This window comes from Anomaloglossus baeobatrachus, chromosome 11 (assembly GCF_048569485.1).
Source record: "Anomaloglossus baeobatrachus isolate aAnoBae1 chromosome 11, aAnoBae1.hap1, whole genome shotgun sequence".
Taxonomy (NCBI): domain Eukaryota; kingdom Metazoa; phylum Chordata; class Amphibia; order Anura; family Aromobatidae; genus Anomaloglossus; species Anomaloglossus baeobatrachus.
Window position 1 is genome coordinate 71,106,200 of NC_134363.1, and position 15,523 is coordinate 71,121,722.

Sequence of the window (15,523 nt, forward strand, 5' to 3'; positions counted from 1 at the left end):
GTCAACTTGAGCTTCACCTCCGCTGGAGCTACACCTAGCCCCAGCTTGTATTCCTTTCAACTTGAACTCCAGACTTTATCTGTCATTTTTCCCGCCCCAGGCTGTCTAGACCCCTAGGTGGGCGTTCTTCATCCGCCTGATCCCGCCCACTGGTGTGCCTGTCTTGCCCTGAGGGGGGGGTGGCTTGGGTTTCAGGTCGGCTGTGAGGAAGGTGTTATGCAGGGGCCTTTTGTGTGACCACCTGGTTCTGCCAGGGCATCACACGCAAACAGCCTAAAGGTGGTGGGGCCCCTTGGCAGCTGCCCAGTTTGCCTCTCCCTATTACCATCACCCTGACCTCTGAACAAGTTAACATATCATTTATACTTGAGAGTGAACATTTAAAAAAAATGCAGAATTGGTCTTTGTTTCTGTTCTCCCAATGAAAGCTAATACATGTGAAAGGATAGGATAAAATTACATTTGTCTTTATGTCTCCAACAGGTTCTAGTGATGCAAGAGGAAACCCTTTAACACTGAAGCATACGGATCTGAGCCTAGACAGTCAATGGAACACAACTTGAGGCATTTTGAAAAGATAGTCCTGAGTGATTCAGTGGCTTCTCTTGTCCTTTGGCAAAAGCATTTGAGCTCCTGCTGACATCGGAAGCCTAAGGAAAAAGGAGGCCACAACAAGGCAGTACTAACCAAAGAGCACAAATTTGACCAAAGAAGAAGGCACAGAGCTTCTTCTTCTCAAAACTAATTCTTGTGTGAATTGGAAACCCCCAACCTGTCACCCTGGAGTCGTGGAAAAGGTGGAATGAGGGCAGAATGGTGTGGTGTGAAAAAGGGGTTCAGATCCTTCTGACTACGGTAGGAGCTTTTGCTGCATTCGGGCTCATGACAATCGCAATAGGAACAGATTACTGGCTGTATGCCAGGGCCTTCATTTGCAATACCACAAATATATCAAGTGAAGAAACGCCACAGAAAGATAAAAAAGACCCGGGAGGGTTGACGCATTCTGGCCTCTGGAGAATTTGCTGTTTGGAAGGTAGAATTGTTTGTTATCTTTTTCGTGTGTTGTGTATCTTCTATTAATACAATAGGGTTGTTTTAGATTTTGTTGCATTATATCTCCCCTAATAATACTTATAGCCAATTTAAATATATAAATGTGTATATATATATATATATATATATATATATATATATATATATTACAGACCAAAAGTTTGAAGTTTGGACACACCTTCTCATTCAAAGAGTTTTCTTTATCTTCATGGCTCTAAAAATTGTAGATTCACATTGAAGACATCAAAACTATGAATGAAAACATGTGAAATGAAATACTTAAAAACGTGTGAAACAACTGAAAATATGTCTTATATTCTAAGTTCTTCAAAGTAGCCACCTTTTGCTTTGATTACTGCTTTGCACACTCTTGGCATTCTCTTGATGAGTTTCAAGAGGTAGTCACCAGAAATGGTTTTCCAACAGTCTTAAATGAGTTCCCAGAAATGCTTAGCACTTGTTGGCCCTTTTGCCTTCACTCTGTGGTCTAGCTCACCCCAAACCATCTCGATTGGGTTCAGGTCTGGTGACTGTGGAGGCCAGGTCATCAGGCGTAGCACCCCATCACTCTCCTTCTTAGTCAAATAGCCCTTACACAGCCTGGAGGTGTGTTTGGGGTCATTGTCCTGTTGAAAAATAAATGATGGTCTAACTAAACGCAAACCGGATGGAATAGCATGCCGCTGCAAGATGCTGCGGTAGCCATGCTGGTTCAGTATGCCTTCAATTTTGAATAAATCCCCAACAGTGTCACCAGAAAAGCACCATCACACCTCCTCCTCCATGCTTCACGGTGGGAAACAGGCATGTAGAGTCCTTCTGCTCACCTTTTCTATAAAGACACGGTTGTTGAATTCAAAGATCTCAAATTTGGACTCATCAGACCAAAGCACAGATTTCTACTGGTCTAATGTCCATTCCCTGTGTTCTTTAGCCCAAACAAGTCTCTTCTGCTTGTTGCTTGTCCTTAGCAGTGGTTTCCTAGCAGCTATTTTACCATGAAGGCCTGCTGCACAGAGTCTCCTCTTAACAGTTGTTCTAGAGATGAGAAGGTGTGTCCAAACGTTTGGTCTGTACTGTGTGTGTATATATATATATATATATATATATATATATATATATATATATAAAATTCTATGCAGGTAAAATATATCTCTACACTGTGTTAGCCAGCAGAGATAACACATTGTTTAAAAGAACTGAAGTCCTCAGTGGTTGATACCTTTTAATGGCTAACTGAAAAGATGATAATAATAACAAGCTTTCAATACTACGCAGGTCTCTTCTTCAGGCTCAATGTAACACAAAATCTGAAGAGTCACATATTTATACACAACAGGACATAGAATGGGGCAGTAAATAAAACAAGTTAGGCTAGTTTCACACTTGCGTTGAACGGTATCCGTTGCATTGCGTTGTGTAACGGATGCAACGGATGTGTTGCATATAGTGGAACAACGGATGCAACAGATGCTGCAAAACAACGCAATTTGTTTTGATTTTTTTTTTTTTTACAGTTTTACCAGCGGCAGACTATTGTGAACGATCTGCTGATCGCTCCCTGCAGCCGGCCGCCGGGTGATCAGCTGATCGCTCCCTGCAGCCTGCCGCCGGGTGAACAGCTGATCGCTCCCTGCAGCCGGGTGATCAGCTGATCGCTCCCTGCAGCCGGCCGCCGGGTGATCAGCTGATTGCTCCCTGCAGCCGGGCGCCGGGTGATCAGCTGATCCCTCCCTGCAGCTGACCGCCGGGTGATCAGCTGAGCGCTGTCACTTGCCGGCCACCGGGTGATCAGCTGATCGCTCCCGGCCGCCAGGTGATCAGCTGATCGCTCCCTGCAGCCGGCCGCCGGGTGATCAGCTGATCGCTCCCGGCCGCCGGGTGATCAGCTGAGTGCTGTCACTTGCCGGCCGTCGGGTGATCAGCTGATCGCTCCCTGCAGCCGACCGCCGGGTGATCAGCTGCACGCTGTCACTTGCCGGCGGCCGGGCATGCCAGCGGGCGGGCGCTCAGCTGAGCACTGTCACTTGCCAGCGCCCTGGCATGCCGGCGGGCGGGCGCTCAGCTGAGAGCTGTGACATGCCGGCGGTCGTTTGCCGGCCGCCGGGCGCTCAGTTGAACGTTCGGCCACCGCGAGCCAAAATAAAGTTTGATTTAAAAAAAAAAAGAGCATGCGCAGTGAAATCCAGAGGATTCCGCTGCTCAAAACAATGTTACATGCTGCGTTTCTCCCGATGGACGGAAGCAACGGAGCGTCGCCCAGCGGAAGCAACGCAGGTCCTTTTGGTACAATCCGTCAACCATGCAAGTCTATGGAAAACAGCGGAATCCGTTAACGGATTCCACTGTTTTCCAAAAGGGCGGATTGTAATGGAAGGAAAACAACGCAAGTGTGAAAGTACCCTTATGTGAAGCAGAACTATCACTATGGCAAGGGGACAAACTAGAGATAAAAATTTGTTTAAAAGAACTGAAGTCATCAGTGGTTGATACCTTAATCAGAGGACAATAAAACTTTCACATTGAACTGCTGCAATATTTATGGCCGCAACAGTTTGCCCCCTTGCCATAGTGATAGTTCTGCTTCACATAACTTGTTTTTTTACTGCCCCATTCTATGTCCTGTTGTGTATAAATATGTGACTCTTCAGATTTTGTGTTATACCATGCCTGAAGAAGAGACCTGCTTAGTCTCGATAGCTTGCTATTATTACCATCTTTTCAGTTAGCCATTAAAAGGTATCAACCACTGAGGACTTCAGTTCTTTTAAACAATTTATAATTCTATGAACAATCACTGTTTTTGATAATTTTTCCTTATGGATGTGATTAAAATGAAAACAGCTTTTAGTGACTTTTAAATGGGTATTCTAGTGAAAGCATTTATCACCTATTCAATAGATTCATGCCATTTGGCACAATGGGGTATTTTTATCAATCAAAATAGAATGTCAGTGCACATGCTTAACCACCCAACCATTCATTGTCTATGAGGCTATGAAGTGCTGCTCTCGGTCACTGCAGGTCTCAGCATTTAGACTCCAGTTAATTAATAAGTTCTCTTGTATGTAAAGATGACACCTTGTTTTCACTTAAGAACCCCTTTAACTTTATTGGATTATTATTATTTTGCTGGTTTTCTGTGTTCTAGTTAATACATACAGGTAAGGCAGGTTTCACACTACAATTTTTTAACTGTAGGTAAAATACCACAAACCACATTTGACAGGATCCTGTGTTTTCAAAGTGGTACATTATTGAGTATAGTGGTGCACTCCGAAAATTCCCTTTTCCGTGTTTTCAAAGTGCAATGCATGCAACCGCAATTGTTTTTTTACCAGATCCTGGATGCAGCAGGACACAGAATTTATCGGCCGGCACTGGAGTCAACTGATCGGGAGTCAGCTGAACTCGTGATCTCACAGCCCGCACACGCTGCGATGGATGCAGGTTAACAGCATTCACTGCCTGCTGCAGATCTAGTGAGCGGGCTGTGTGGTCAGGACTACAGCTGAGTTCAGATCAGCTGACTCTAGTGTAGGCCGATTATTGTTCTGTGTCCTGCTGCATCCATTGCAGCGTGTGCGGGCTGTGAGGTCAGCTGAGTTCAGATCAGCCGACTCCAGTGCCGGCCGAGCTCACAGCCTGCACACGCTGAGATGGATGCAGGGGGACCCAGAACAAGCAATCGTCCGACACTGGAGTCAGCTGATCTGATTAGATGTTATGCTGGCTGTGTGTTCAGGAGTAGGGATGAGTGAGCAGTAAAATGCTCGGGTGCTCGATGAGCGAAGCCCATGTTGATTTTTTTTTTAAATTCATTAAAAAAAACAAAACCCAAACACATAACTCTAACCATAGGGTTAGGGGTAAAAAAAATGCATGGGCTCCCGCTGCATTTTCTATTGCTAAGGGTAACCCAAGTAGCTACTGGCTGCTAACCCCCACTGCTTGGTGTTACCTTCACTGGTAATGGAAAATCCAGGGAAGCCCTTTTTTTAAAGTTTGTAGCCCAAAAACTATAAAAAAAGTGACGTCAGCTTCGCCATATTTTTGTTTGCTTGCCAGGTAGCAACCCCCAGCTCCCAACCCCCAGCTGCCTATTTGTACCCGGCTGGGAACCAAAAATGTAGGGAGACCCTTTTTTTTAATTATTTCATGAATTTCATGAAATAATTAAAAAAAAAAGCTACATGGGCTTCGTCCAATTTTCTTGTCTAGCCAGGTACAACTAGGTAGCTGGGGATTGGAATCCACAGCGCAGGGTGGCCCAAGCTTTCTGACCCCCCCTCGCTGCGAATTTCAGTCTGCAGCCACCCCAGAAAATGGCGCTTTCATAGAAGCGCCATGTTCTGGCACTGTATCCGACTCTTCCAGTGGCCCTGGTGATGGGTGGCATGTTGGGTAATAAGGGGTTAATACCAGCTTTGTTTTACCAGCTGATCTAAAACTCGAGATTCTTAATGTCAGTCCAAGTTTCACCCGGCCATTAAGAATCTCCAATAAAGGGTTAAAAAAAAGACACCACACAGAGAAAAAATACTTTAATAGAAATAAATACACAGACACACTTAGGGACTCCATCTTTATTACTCCCTCTCACCCCTCCACGATCCTGGTCTTCTGTCTTCTGTCCGAGAGAGAGAGATTTCTGTACTGACCATGCCAGGCTGCTTTTTGGGCATGCTCAGTACAGACAACAGGATCCTGTGTCTATGAGGATACGGCGACTTGCGGTGCAGACTGCAGAAGGATCCGGCGCCCATCCCATTGAAAGACATTGCAGGTACCGCTGCAATCTAACGGATCCATTGACATGCAGTTTTTTATCCGAGGACAAAAACACTCCAAGTAGCATTTTTGAAAAAAGGTAAAATACCGCAAAGCAACCGATCCAGTGTGTGCCGCACGCAACCACATGTGATCGCATGTTGCTGCGATTCCATTGAAAGTGCATTGAAATGATCACTCAATTGTAATAGATTCGGCTTCATGGCAAAAAATCCATTCGTGCCGCAGTTAACAAAACATAGTGTGAAACCAGCCTAAATTAAATAATACAATTGATTTATAGCAAACTCTTCCTACCTCCCCACAACAGTAATTGACAGGCTACTAAGTATTAGTCACCATTTAAGGGAATCTGTCAACAGGCTTTTGTTATGTAAGCTGATGACAGGATGCTGTAAGAGTTAAAAAACAAAAAGCAACTATGCATCTCTTATCAGTGTGTGTGCAATTATGTACATAAACAAAAGGGCTTATTGCCTTGTGATTACCTTTACAGGATGTGCAATTTATGTGCACACCAGTATGATATGCCCCCCTCTCAGTCAATGTACAATTTCTATTTAGAGCTTGGTGTGGGCAGGACAGCTCTATCAGCCCTGCTATGTTCCTGAATCTAAATTCTTTGATTGTGTCAGAATGGTTTCAGCCCGTAATCTATGTGATATACTATTGGATTCAGAATCTCCTTGCCTACAGTATGTTGCTGTTAGATGAGGTAACAAAAAGCTGCAGACAGATTCCCTATAAGTGAGGCAGAGAGAGGTGGGAAAATACTCTCCATATACTATGATCATTCCTATTAGCCAAATGGTGCAGTATTTTTATGTGCCAGTTGAGTTAATAGTAAAGCAGATATATCTCTTTAGTATATTGCTCTTACTTAAAGGATATTCTCAAGTTATTAAATTGGTTTTGTTACACAGCATGGTAACAAGAAAGTTTGCAACTGACTTGCTTTTTTATCTGCTGTCATTTTCCTGCAATGAGAGCTTTTATCTTTCATAGTGTAATGCAGTGCCCAGACCCTGGATCATGGTGCACAGTAGTTACCTTCCTGTAGAGAGGTTAACTTCCAATATTTCAGCTACCTCTCTCCAACCCATTGATGTTTATAGAGCAGTTAGTTGATCACCACCCTGCATCTCCCTCACAGCTCCTGACGAGCTGCTATTATAAATCTTGCAAAATCCCCATTGCCTGTTTTCCGAGCAGATCTCATAATCACGGCTGTTATTGTGATGATCCGTGTGATTCCTCAATTGTCTTATTATCTCAATCTGTAATTACAGTGATATCAGTATAGTCTGAGAACAAACCACTGTTATCTGACTGTTATAGTTCTGCTAATATTACAGCTCTGCTGCTCAACAGAACTATGACTCCAGCAGGAGTGCCCACCCTGCCAGAAACCTGGAAGTAGGGAGAATGGAAAGTTGTGTGCTGCTCAAGAGACAATTAGAGAATAAACATTTATGTTAGCATATTAAGTTAATTATCACTTTAAATAACCACATTTTTACATATTTACTTTTGTAGTTTCATGATGCTTGTACCCACCAGTCTCTTATTCTATTCTCAAAGAGATTTTGCCCGATCATATAATATTGATGATGTGCACTAACGATATCATCAATATCAGATCAGTAAGAGTTAGAGATCCGACAGCCTTAAGCTGGGTTTACACGCTGCAACATCGCAAAGGACATCGCTGTAACGTCACTGGTTTGGTGACGCAATAGCGACCTCCCTAAGTCTCTGCTAAGTCTCTGGTGAGCGTTCAAACAGGCAAACCTGGCCAACAACTCAACAGTGATCCGGACCTGCAGAGCGACCTAGCTGGTTGTTGGGGACGTTGATAAGCAGCCTTTTGAAAGGGAAGTTGCTAACAAAGTCGCTGAAAAGGCTTCACACACTGAAACTTCATGCTGCACAGCGGGAAACAAAGGACCTAGGAATGGTCCTGAACGATTTGTAACGATTACAACTTCACAGCAGGGGCCAGGTCGCTGATAGGATTCACACACTGCAACATCGCAAACAACATCGCTATTGCGTCACAAAACCGGTGACGTTACAGCGATGTCGTTTGAGATGTTGCAGTGTGTAAACCCAGCTTTACTTGACCAGCTGAGGGAGGATTCTCCGGTCGTGATGTCTGTGTAACCAAACCCCCTTATCCTCTAAAAATAAACACACGGACTGCATGCGACTTGGTTCAAATGGCCACAGCAGCCTTTTTATTGCCTATTGTTTCACAGACTAGTACCTTAGGGACGCCGTCCAACGGGCGACCCAAAACAACCACATAACGGTAACAATAGACAATAACATTTACAATACCCCCCGGGGTAGGCCCAGTCCACTAACTACTACTCCCCCTGTCCCCGGCCGCAACACACCGACCCAGAGACGAGGTGCCAATCACCCACGGATTGACCCCCACACTTTGGCAGAACCCCGTGCCTGCCACATCCCGGAAACCGAGAGCCACCATACCAAGACAATGACTCCCGGTCCAGCCACCAATCACTTCCAAACCTCTGGACCAGACCTACCCCCACCGCTACTGTGACAAAAGGTATCCCAACTACCCAAAAACACATCTCCCACATGACAACACAAAGGGAGGGTGGGCGGGGATCGTTCGGCGTCCGGAAACAGAAGAGGAGGTAACTCCTTCCTCTCCCAGACTAACCCTTTCCCTGCTCCTCCTCTTCCTCCCCGGCTAAAACCATCCCCCAAAGCCATATTAGGCATATACCACTGTCCCTATTAACCCATCACTCCCTACCTCCCCCTTGGTCATGTCGCCCCTCCCCCCAAGTGGGTCCGTGGCTTTCTGATCAACCTTACTGATTAGCTATTATTAGCTTTGGGAGTGGATGTAAACATTGAACAGAAGTGAACAGTGCAGCTCCGGAGATTCAATATACAGCTAAAATCTGCAATTCAGCTCCAATTCTCTTAAATGGGAGTTGATGTACATCACATGTGTAGCGAACAAGCTCATAAGCTCAGCACTGGTATAGCACAGCTGGCACCTGCCTCTAACAGCAACAATTGGGGGTTATATGACACTATAGATGGCATTTAAATGCTGTGATCTTGATCCTCAAGGTCCAGCCAGGACAATGGAAACAATGGCAGCTAAGGCATACACTACCATCTTGGTACAACTACAATGGACAATCACAGATTTTGCTTCATAGAAGTTTAAATGTCTGCCCGTTTTCAAATCCAAAAATTAAAAAACAGGCATATTTGTCACTACTATGTCCATAACATTCAGATCTATCAAAATATAACATTATTTAACGTGTACAAAAAATGTCATAAAGAAAAAAATATAAACTGCAAATATTGCAGTTTTTTTAGTAACTGATCGGAAGAATCATGCTGCCTGGCCATTTTTACTCCTCACTCAGGGCCAGCATTAGGCTACGGCAAACTGGGCAACTGCTCAGGGCCTCCACCCCCTTGGGGGCTCACAACATCTACAGCAGGATCTACACTGATTATAATCAGTGTAGCTTCCAATGTGGAGACTGTTTGAAGACCTTTGATGACACTACAATCAAGTGATTGGTCATGTATCTGTGATGCCACCACAGGTCTTGTACTCTGTGGGACTTCAGGACCCCTTGGTAATATCACGATCATGTGATTTGTCATGTCACCATGATGTCACCATCGGATGGTAAGTTCTCTAGACTGTGTGTGTCTAAAATGTATGGTCTTCTGCCGGTATGTATATATATATATATATATGTATATATATATATATATATATATATATATATATATACAGTACAGACCAAATGTTTGGACACACCTTCTCATTCAAAGAGTTTTCTTTATTTTCATGACTCTGAAAATTGTAGATTCACATTGACGGCATCAAAACTATGAATTAACACATGTGGAATGAAATACTTAACAAAAAAGTGTGAAACAACTGAAAATATGTCTTATATTCTAGGTTCTTCACAGTATCCACCTTTTGATAACTGCTTTGCACACTCTTGGCATTCTCTTGATGAGCTTCAAGAGGTAGTCACCGGAAATGGTTTTCACTTCACAGGTGTGTCCTGTCAGGTTTAAATAAGTGGGATTTCTTACCTTATAAATGGGGTTGGGACCATCAGTTGTGTTGTGCAGAAGTCTAGTGGATACACAGCTGATAGTCCTACTGAATAGACTATTAGAATTTGCATTATGGCAAGAAAAAAGCAGCTAAGTAAAGAAAAATGAGTGGCGATCATTACTTTAAGAAATGAAGGTCATTCAGTCCGAAAAATTGGGAAAACTTTGAAAGTGTCCCCAAATGCAGTGGCAAAAACCATCAAACGCTACAAAGAAATTGGCTCACATGAGGACTGCCCCAGGAAAAAAAGACTAAGAGTTACCTCTGCGGTGGAGGATAAGTTTATCCGAGTCACCAGCCTCAGAAATCGCAGGTTAACAGCAGCTCAGATTAGAGACACAGAGTTCTAGCAGCAGACACATCTCTAGAACAACTGTTAAGAGGAGACTTTGTGCAGCAGGCCTTCATGGTAAATTAACTGCTAGGAAACCACTGCTAAGGACAGGCAACAAGGAGAAGAGACTTGTTTGGGCTAAAGAACACAAGGAATGGACATTAGACCAGTGGAAATCTGTACTTTGGTCTGATGAGTCCAAATTTGAGATCTTTGGATCCAACCACCGTGTTATTGTGCGACGCAGAAAAGGTGAACGGATGGACTCTACATGCCTGGTTCCCACTGTGAAGCATGGAGGAGGAGGTGTGATGGTGTGGGGGTGCTTTGCTGGTGACACTGTTAGGGATTTATTCAAAATTGAAGGCATACTGAACCAACATGGCTACCACAGCATCTTGCAGCGGCATGCTATTCCATCCGGTTTGCGTTTAGTTGGACCATCATTTATTTTTCAACAGGACAATGACCCCAAACACACCTCTGGGCTGTGTAAGGGCTATTTGACTAAGAAGGAGAGTGATGGGGTGCTACATCAGATGACCTGGCCTCCACAGTGACCAGACCTGAACTAATCGAGGTGGTTTAGGGTGAGCTGGACCACAGAGTGAAGGCAAAAGGTCCAACAAGTGCTAAGCAGCTCTGGGAACTCCTTCAAGACTGTTGGAAGACCATTTCTGGTGACTGCCTCTTGAAGCTCATCAAGAGAATGCCAAGAGTGTGTAATCAAAGCAAAAGGTGGCTACTTTGAAGAACCTAGAATATAAGACATATTTTCAGTTGTTTCACACTTTTTTGATAAGTATTTCATTCCACATGTGTTCATTCATATTTTTTATGCCTTCAATGTGAATCTACAATTTTCAGAGTCATGAACATAAAGAAAACTCTTTGAATGAGAAGGTGTGTCCAAACGTTTGGTCTGTACTGTATATATATATATATATATATATATATATATATATATATATATATATATATATATATATATATATACATATATATATACATATATATATATATATATATATATATATATATATACATATATATATATATATATACATATATATATATATATATATATATATATATATATATATATATATACAGTTAGGTCTAGAAATATTTGGACAGTGACACAATTTTCGCGAGTTGGGCTCTGCATTCCACCACATTGGATTTGAAATGAAACCTCTACAACAGAATTCAAGTGCAGATTGTAACGTTTAATTTGAAGGTTTGAACAAAAATATCTGATAGAAATTGTAGGAATTGTACACATTTCTTTACAAACACTCCACATTTTAGGAGGTCAAAAGTAATTGGACAAATAAACCAAACCCAAACAAAATATTTTTATTTTCAATATTTTGTTGCGAATCCTTTGGAGGCAATCACTGCCTTAAGTCTGGAACCCATGGACATCACCAAACGCTGGGTTTCCTCCTTCTTAATGCTTTGCCAGGCCTTTACATCCGCAGCCTTCAGGTCTTGCTTGTTTGTGGGTCTTTCCGTCTTAAGTCTGGATTTGAGCAAGTGAAATGCATGCTCAATTGGGTTAAGATCTGGTGATTGACTTGGCCATTGCAGAATGTTCCACTTTTTTGCACTCATGAACTCCTGGGTAGCTTTGGCTGTATGCTTGGGGTCATTGTCCATCTGTACTATCAAGCGCCGTCCGATCAACTTTGCGGCATTTGGCTGAATCTGGGCTGAAAGTATATCCCGGTACACTTCAGAATTCATCCGGCTACTCTTGTCTGCTGTTATGTCATCAATAAACACAAGTGACCCAGTGCCATTGAAAGCCATGCATGCCCATGCCATCACGTTGCCTCCACCATGTTTTACAGAGGATGTGGTGTGCCTTGGATCATGTGCCGTTCCCTTTCTTCTCCAAACTTTTTTCTTCCCATCATTCTGGTACAGGTTGATCTTTGTCTCATCTGTCCATAGAATACTTTTCCAGAAAAGAGCTGGCTTCATGAGGTGTTTTTCAGCAAATTTAACTCTGGCCTGTCTATTTTTGGAATTGATGAATGGTTTGCATCTAGATGTGAACCCTTTGTATTTACTTTCATGGAGTCTTCTCTTTACTGTTGACTTAGAGACAGATACACCTACTTCACTGAGAGTGTTCTGGACTTCAGTTGATGTTGTGAACGGGTTCTTCTTCACCAAAGAAAGTATTCGGCGATCATCCACCACTGTTGTCATCCGTGGACGCCCAGGCCTTTTTGAGTTCCCAAGCTCACCAGTCAATTCCTTTTTTCTCAGAATGTACCCGACTGTTGATTTTGCTACTCCAAGCATGTCTGCTATCTCTCTGATGGATTTTTTTCTTTTTTTTCAGCCTCAGGATGTTCTGCTTCACCTCAATTGAGAGTTCCTTAGACCGCATGTTGTCTGGTCACAGCAACAGCTTCCAAATGCAAAACTACACACCTGTAATCAACCCCAGACCTTTTAACTACTTCATTGATTACAGGTTAACGAGGGAGACGCCTTCAGAGTTAATTGCAGCCCTTAGAGTCCCTTGTCCAATTACTTTTGGTCCCTTGAAAAAGAGGAGGCTATGCATTACAGAGCTATGATTCCTAAACCCTTTCTCCGATTTGGATGTGAAAACTCTCATATTGCAGCTGGGAGTGTGCACTTTCAGCCCATATTATATATATAATTGTATTTCTGAACATGTTTTTGTAAACAGCTAAAATAACAAAACTTGTGTCACTGTCCAAATATTTCTGGACCCAACTGTATATATATATATATATATATATATATATATATATATATACTCACACTGGAGATCAAAATTAGAGAATAATGTATGATCACTTGCGCAGAGAAAGATTATAAGTAAATTTTCTGATGGTAACAGCAGTCATCAATCAGTAGGAAGTGTACAGGCCTTTGCCTTGAATGACTTCAGCACATTTTGCGGCCACAGGACATCACTAGTGTCTCACACTGCTCTGGTTTGACTTTGGTCCACTCTTCTTCCAATCTCTTCCACAGTTCTTTGACTGTTGTGGGTTTCTTGGCCATAACTTTGCCACCAAGCATTTTCCAGAGATTTTCTACTGTGTTTAGATCAGGACTCTGGGCTGTGGCCATTTCATTATATCATTATTAAATGGAAAGTTAAGGGAACATCTTTCTAAAAGTGCACAGAAAAGGGAAAATATAATGATATCAATATATCGATATCACCTCTATCTGAAGCATACACATTACCCTGGAAGCTGAATCTATTACTGGTTACCATGCTGGTAGCTGACTCCTCTAAGATTACTACTGAGAAGATCATGGCGACTAGCCCATAGAATAGGGCAATAACATCAACCTCCTGATGAACCAAAGAGAAGGGAAAACGCGTTGAGGTTTTCCTTGTCCATGAGAGGCTCCAGATTTACATTTCATCTCTATCACCTGCTTGGAAAGTGAGGAGTACCCTTAAATTGCACCTACCCTTTATCTGCCAATCATAGTAATATTTTTGTTAGCACAGTGCACTTTATTATATCACTACAGCACTTTAGTAGGCACTGCATTTTTTTCTGGCAGGGTTATACAGGGATTGGTAGGGCACGTCTACGGTGAGCAGGGGCACCCTTATGTCAATTAGGATGCTGACCTCTGTTGACAGGTAGGGCACAGGAGGCAGTGACAGCATTATCTTCTTCCCTTTCTGTGCACTTTTAGAAAGATGTTCACTTAACTTTACACTTGTTTGGGATTTTCTAATAATAATAATAATAATAATAATAATATAATAAAAAATATTTTTAAGGGTAATTTTGCTTTATGATATAACTGTTTAATGCCCTGTGGAAATTAAGAAAAGTCTTGAACTGGTAATTTCATTGTTTCAATGTTTTCTGTTTAAAGGAATGGCTTTACCCATTTTGCTGTGTGACAGGGGACATTGTCCTACATGAATATTGCTGGCTGATTGAGTGATGAACACAAGTAAGGAACCACGTGTTGTTGAAGGTTAGGATCAACACTTGCATTCACTCTGCCATGTAGCTGTATGAGAGGTCCAACTCCTGCTGCAGAAAATATTCCCCAAACCATGACTCTTCCTCCACCGCCTTTCACTGACTTCTTGACACACTTTGGGTTCAGTCTTCCCCAGTTTGTCGATGAACATAATGTTTCCCATCAGACCCAAATAAATTAAACTTGCTCTTATCACTAAATTAAACTGTGGGCACTTCTCTTCTGTCTACACAACATGCTCCTCACTAAAGGTGAGTCTAGCCTTTTGATTCTTTCTGCTAATGAGAGGTTTGGTCACTGCAGAGTGGGCTTTCAGTCCAAATGCTCTTAAACATCGTGATACTGTATCATGAGACAGATCCTTAACCTATTCAATGCTAAACTGGCGAGCAATTCCAGCTGCAGTGTTGAAACGTTTACCTATGGGATTCTCCGCATTATCCTCTACTCTCTTGCATTTGTCTTTCAAGGATAACCAGCCTTCTTGGGGGACTGAAAAAAAATTGTGATGTTGTAAAGATGCAATATTCTCGAAATCACAGACTTGGAATGACCAACATCTATTGCTTTGGCTGACAGGCTCACCCCTTTGGCCTTCATCTGGACAACCTGCTGCTGGAGGATTTCAGTCATTTTGGAACAGCATAGCAATTTTGCAAAGTCATCGCAAACTGGAAAGATAGGCTGCCAGTTACATAGGGTTTGTCAGTTAAAGGAGTTATCCGACATACACTCCAAAAAAAATTGTAAGCTAATCTGTGCTGTATTGTCATATAAATCACCCCTACATTGTTATTTTTAGTTTTCTAACTTTTGTTCCTCTTGAATTCACCCTTTATTCTCTGCAGCACCTTGTTTACATTCAGCTCCAACAAACATGACAATTTCCTGTATTCTTGGTTGCCAAACCTCAGTCAGAGCTGGCACCACCCAGCCTCAGTGTCCAGAAACGCCCCCTGCCCGGCCTCAGTGTCCAGAAACGCCCCCTGCCCGGCCTCAGTGTCCAGAAACGCCCCCTGCCCGGCCTCAGTGTCCAGAAACGCCCCCTGCCTTCCCTCTGCACATTCAATGGCTGTCAGTATTCTGCCCAGCACCTGACCTCTCAGCATGTGACAGAGCAGAGATCCAGCTTCTCTCATCTGTGACACAGCAATTAGCTCACATCCCATCAACAATGGTAACAGAAA

The 15,523-nt window shown here is 42.8% G+C and overlaps 1 protein-coding gene across 1 annotated transcript in view; it reads left to right on the forward strand.

Annotated features, from left to right (window-relative positions):
- The window catches only part of CACNG8 (calcium voltage-gated channel auxiliary subunit gamma 8), a 281,981-nt gene that overhangs the window by 90,538 nt on the left and 175,920 nt on the right, over positions 1-15,523 (forward strand). Inside the window, exon 2 of the mRNA XM_075327768.1 lies at positions 484-1,036. Coding sequence (XP_075183883.1) covers positions 814-1,036 — 223 coding nt within the window. The 5' untranslated portion in view covers positions 484-813. The remainder of the gene's footprint in view (positions 1-483; positions 1,037-15,523) is intronic.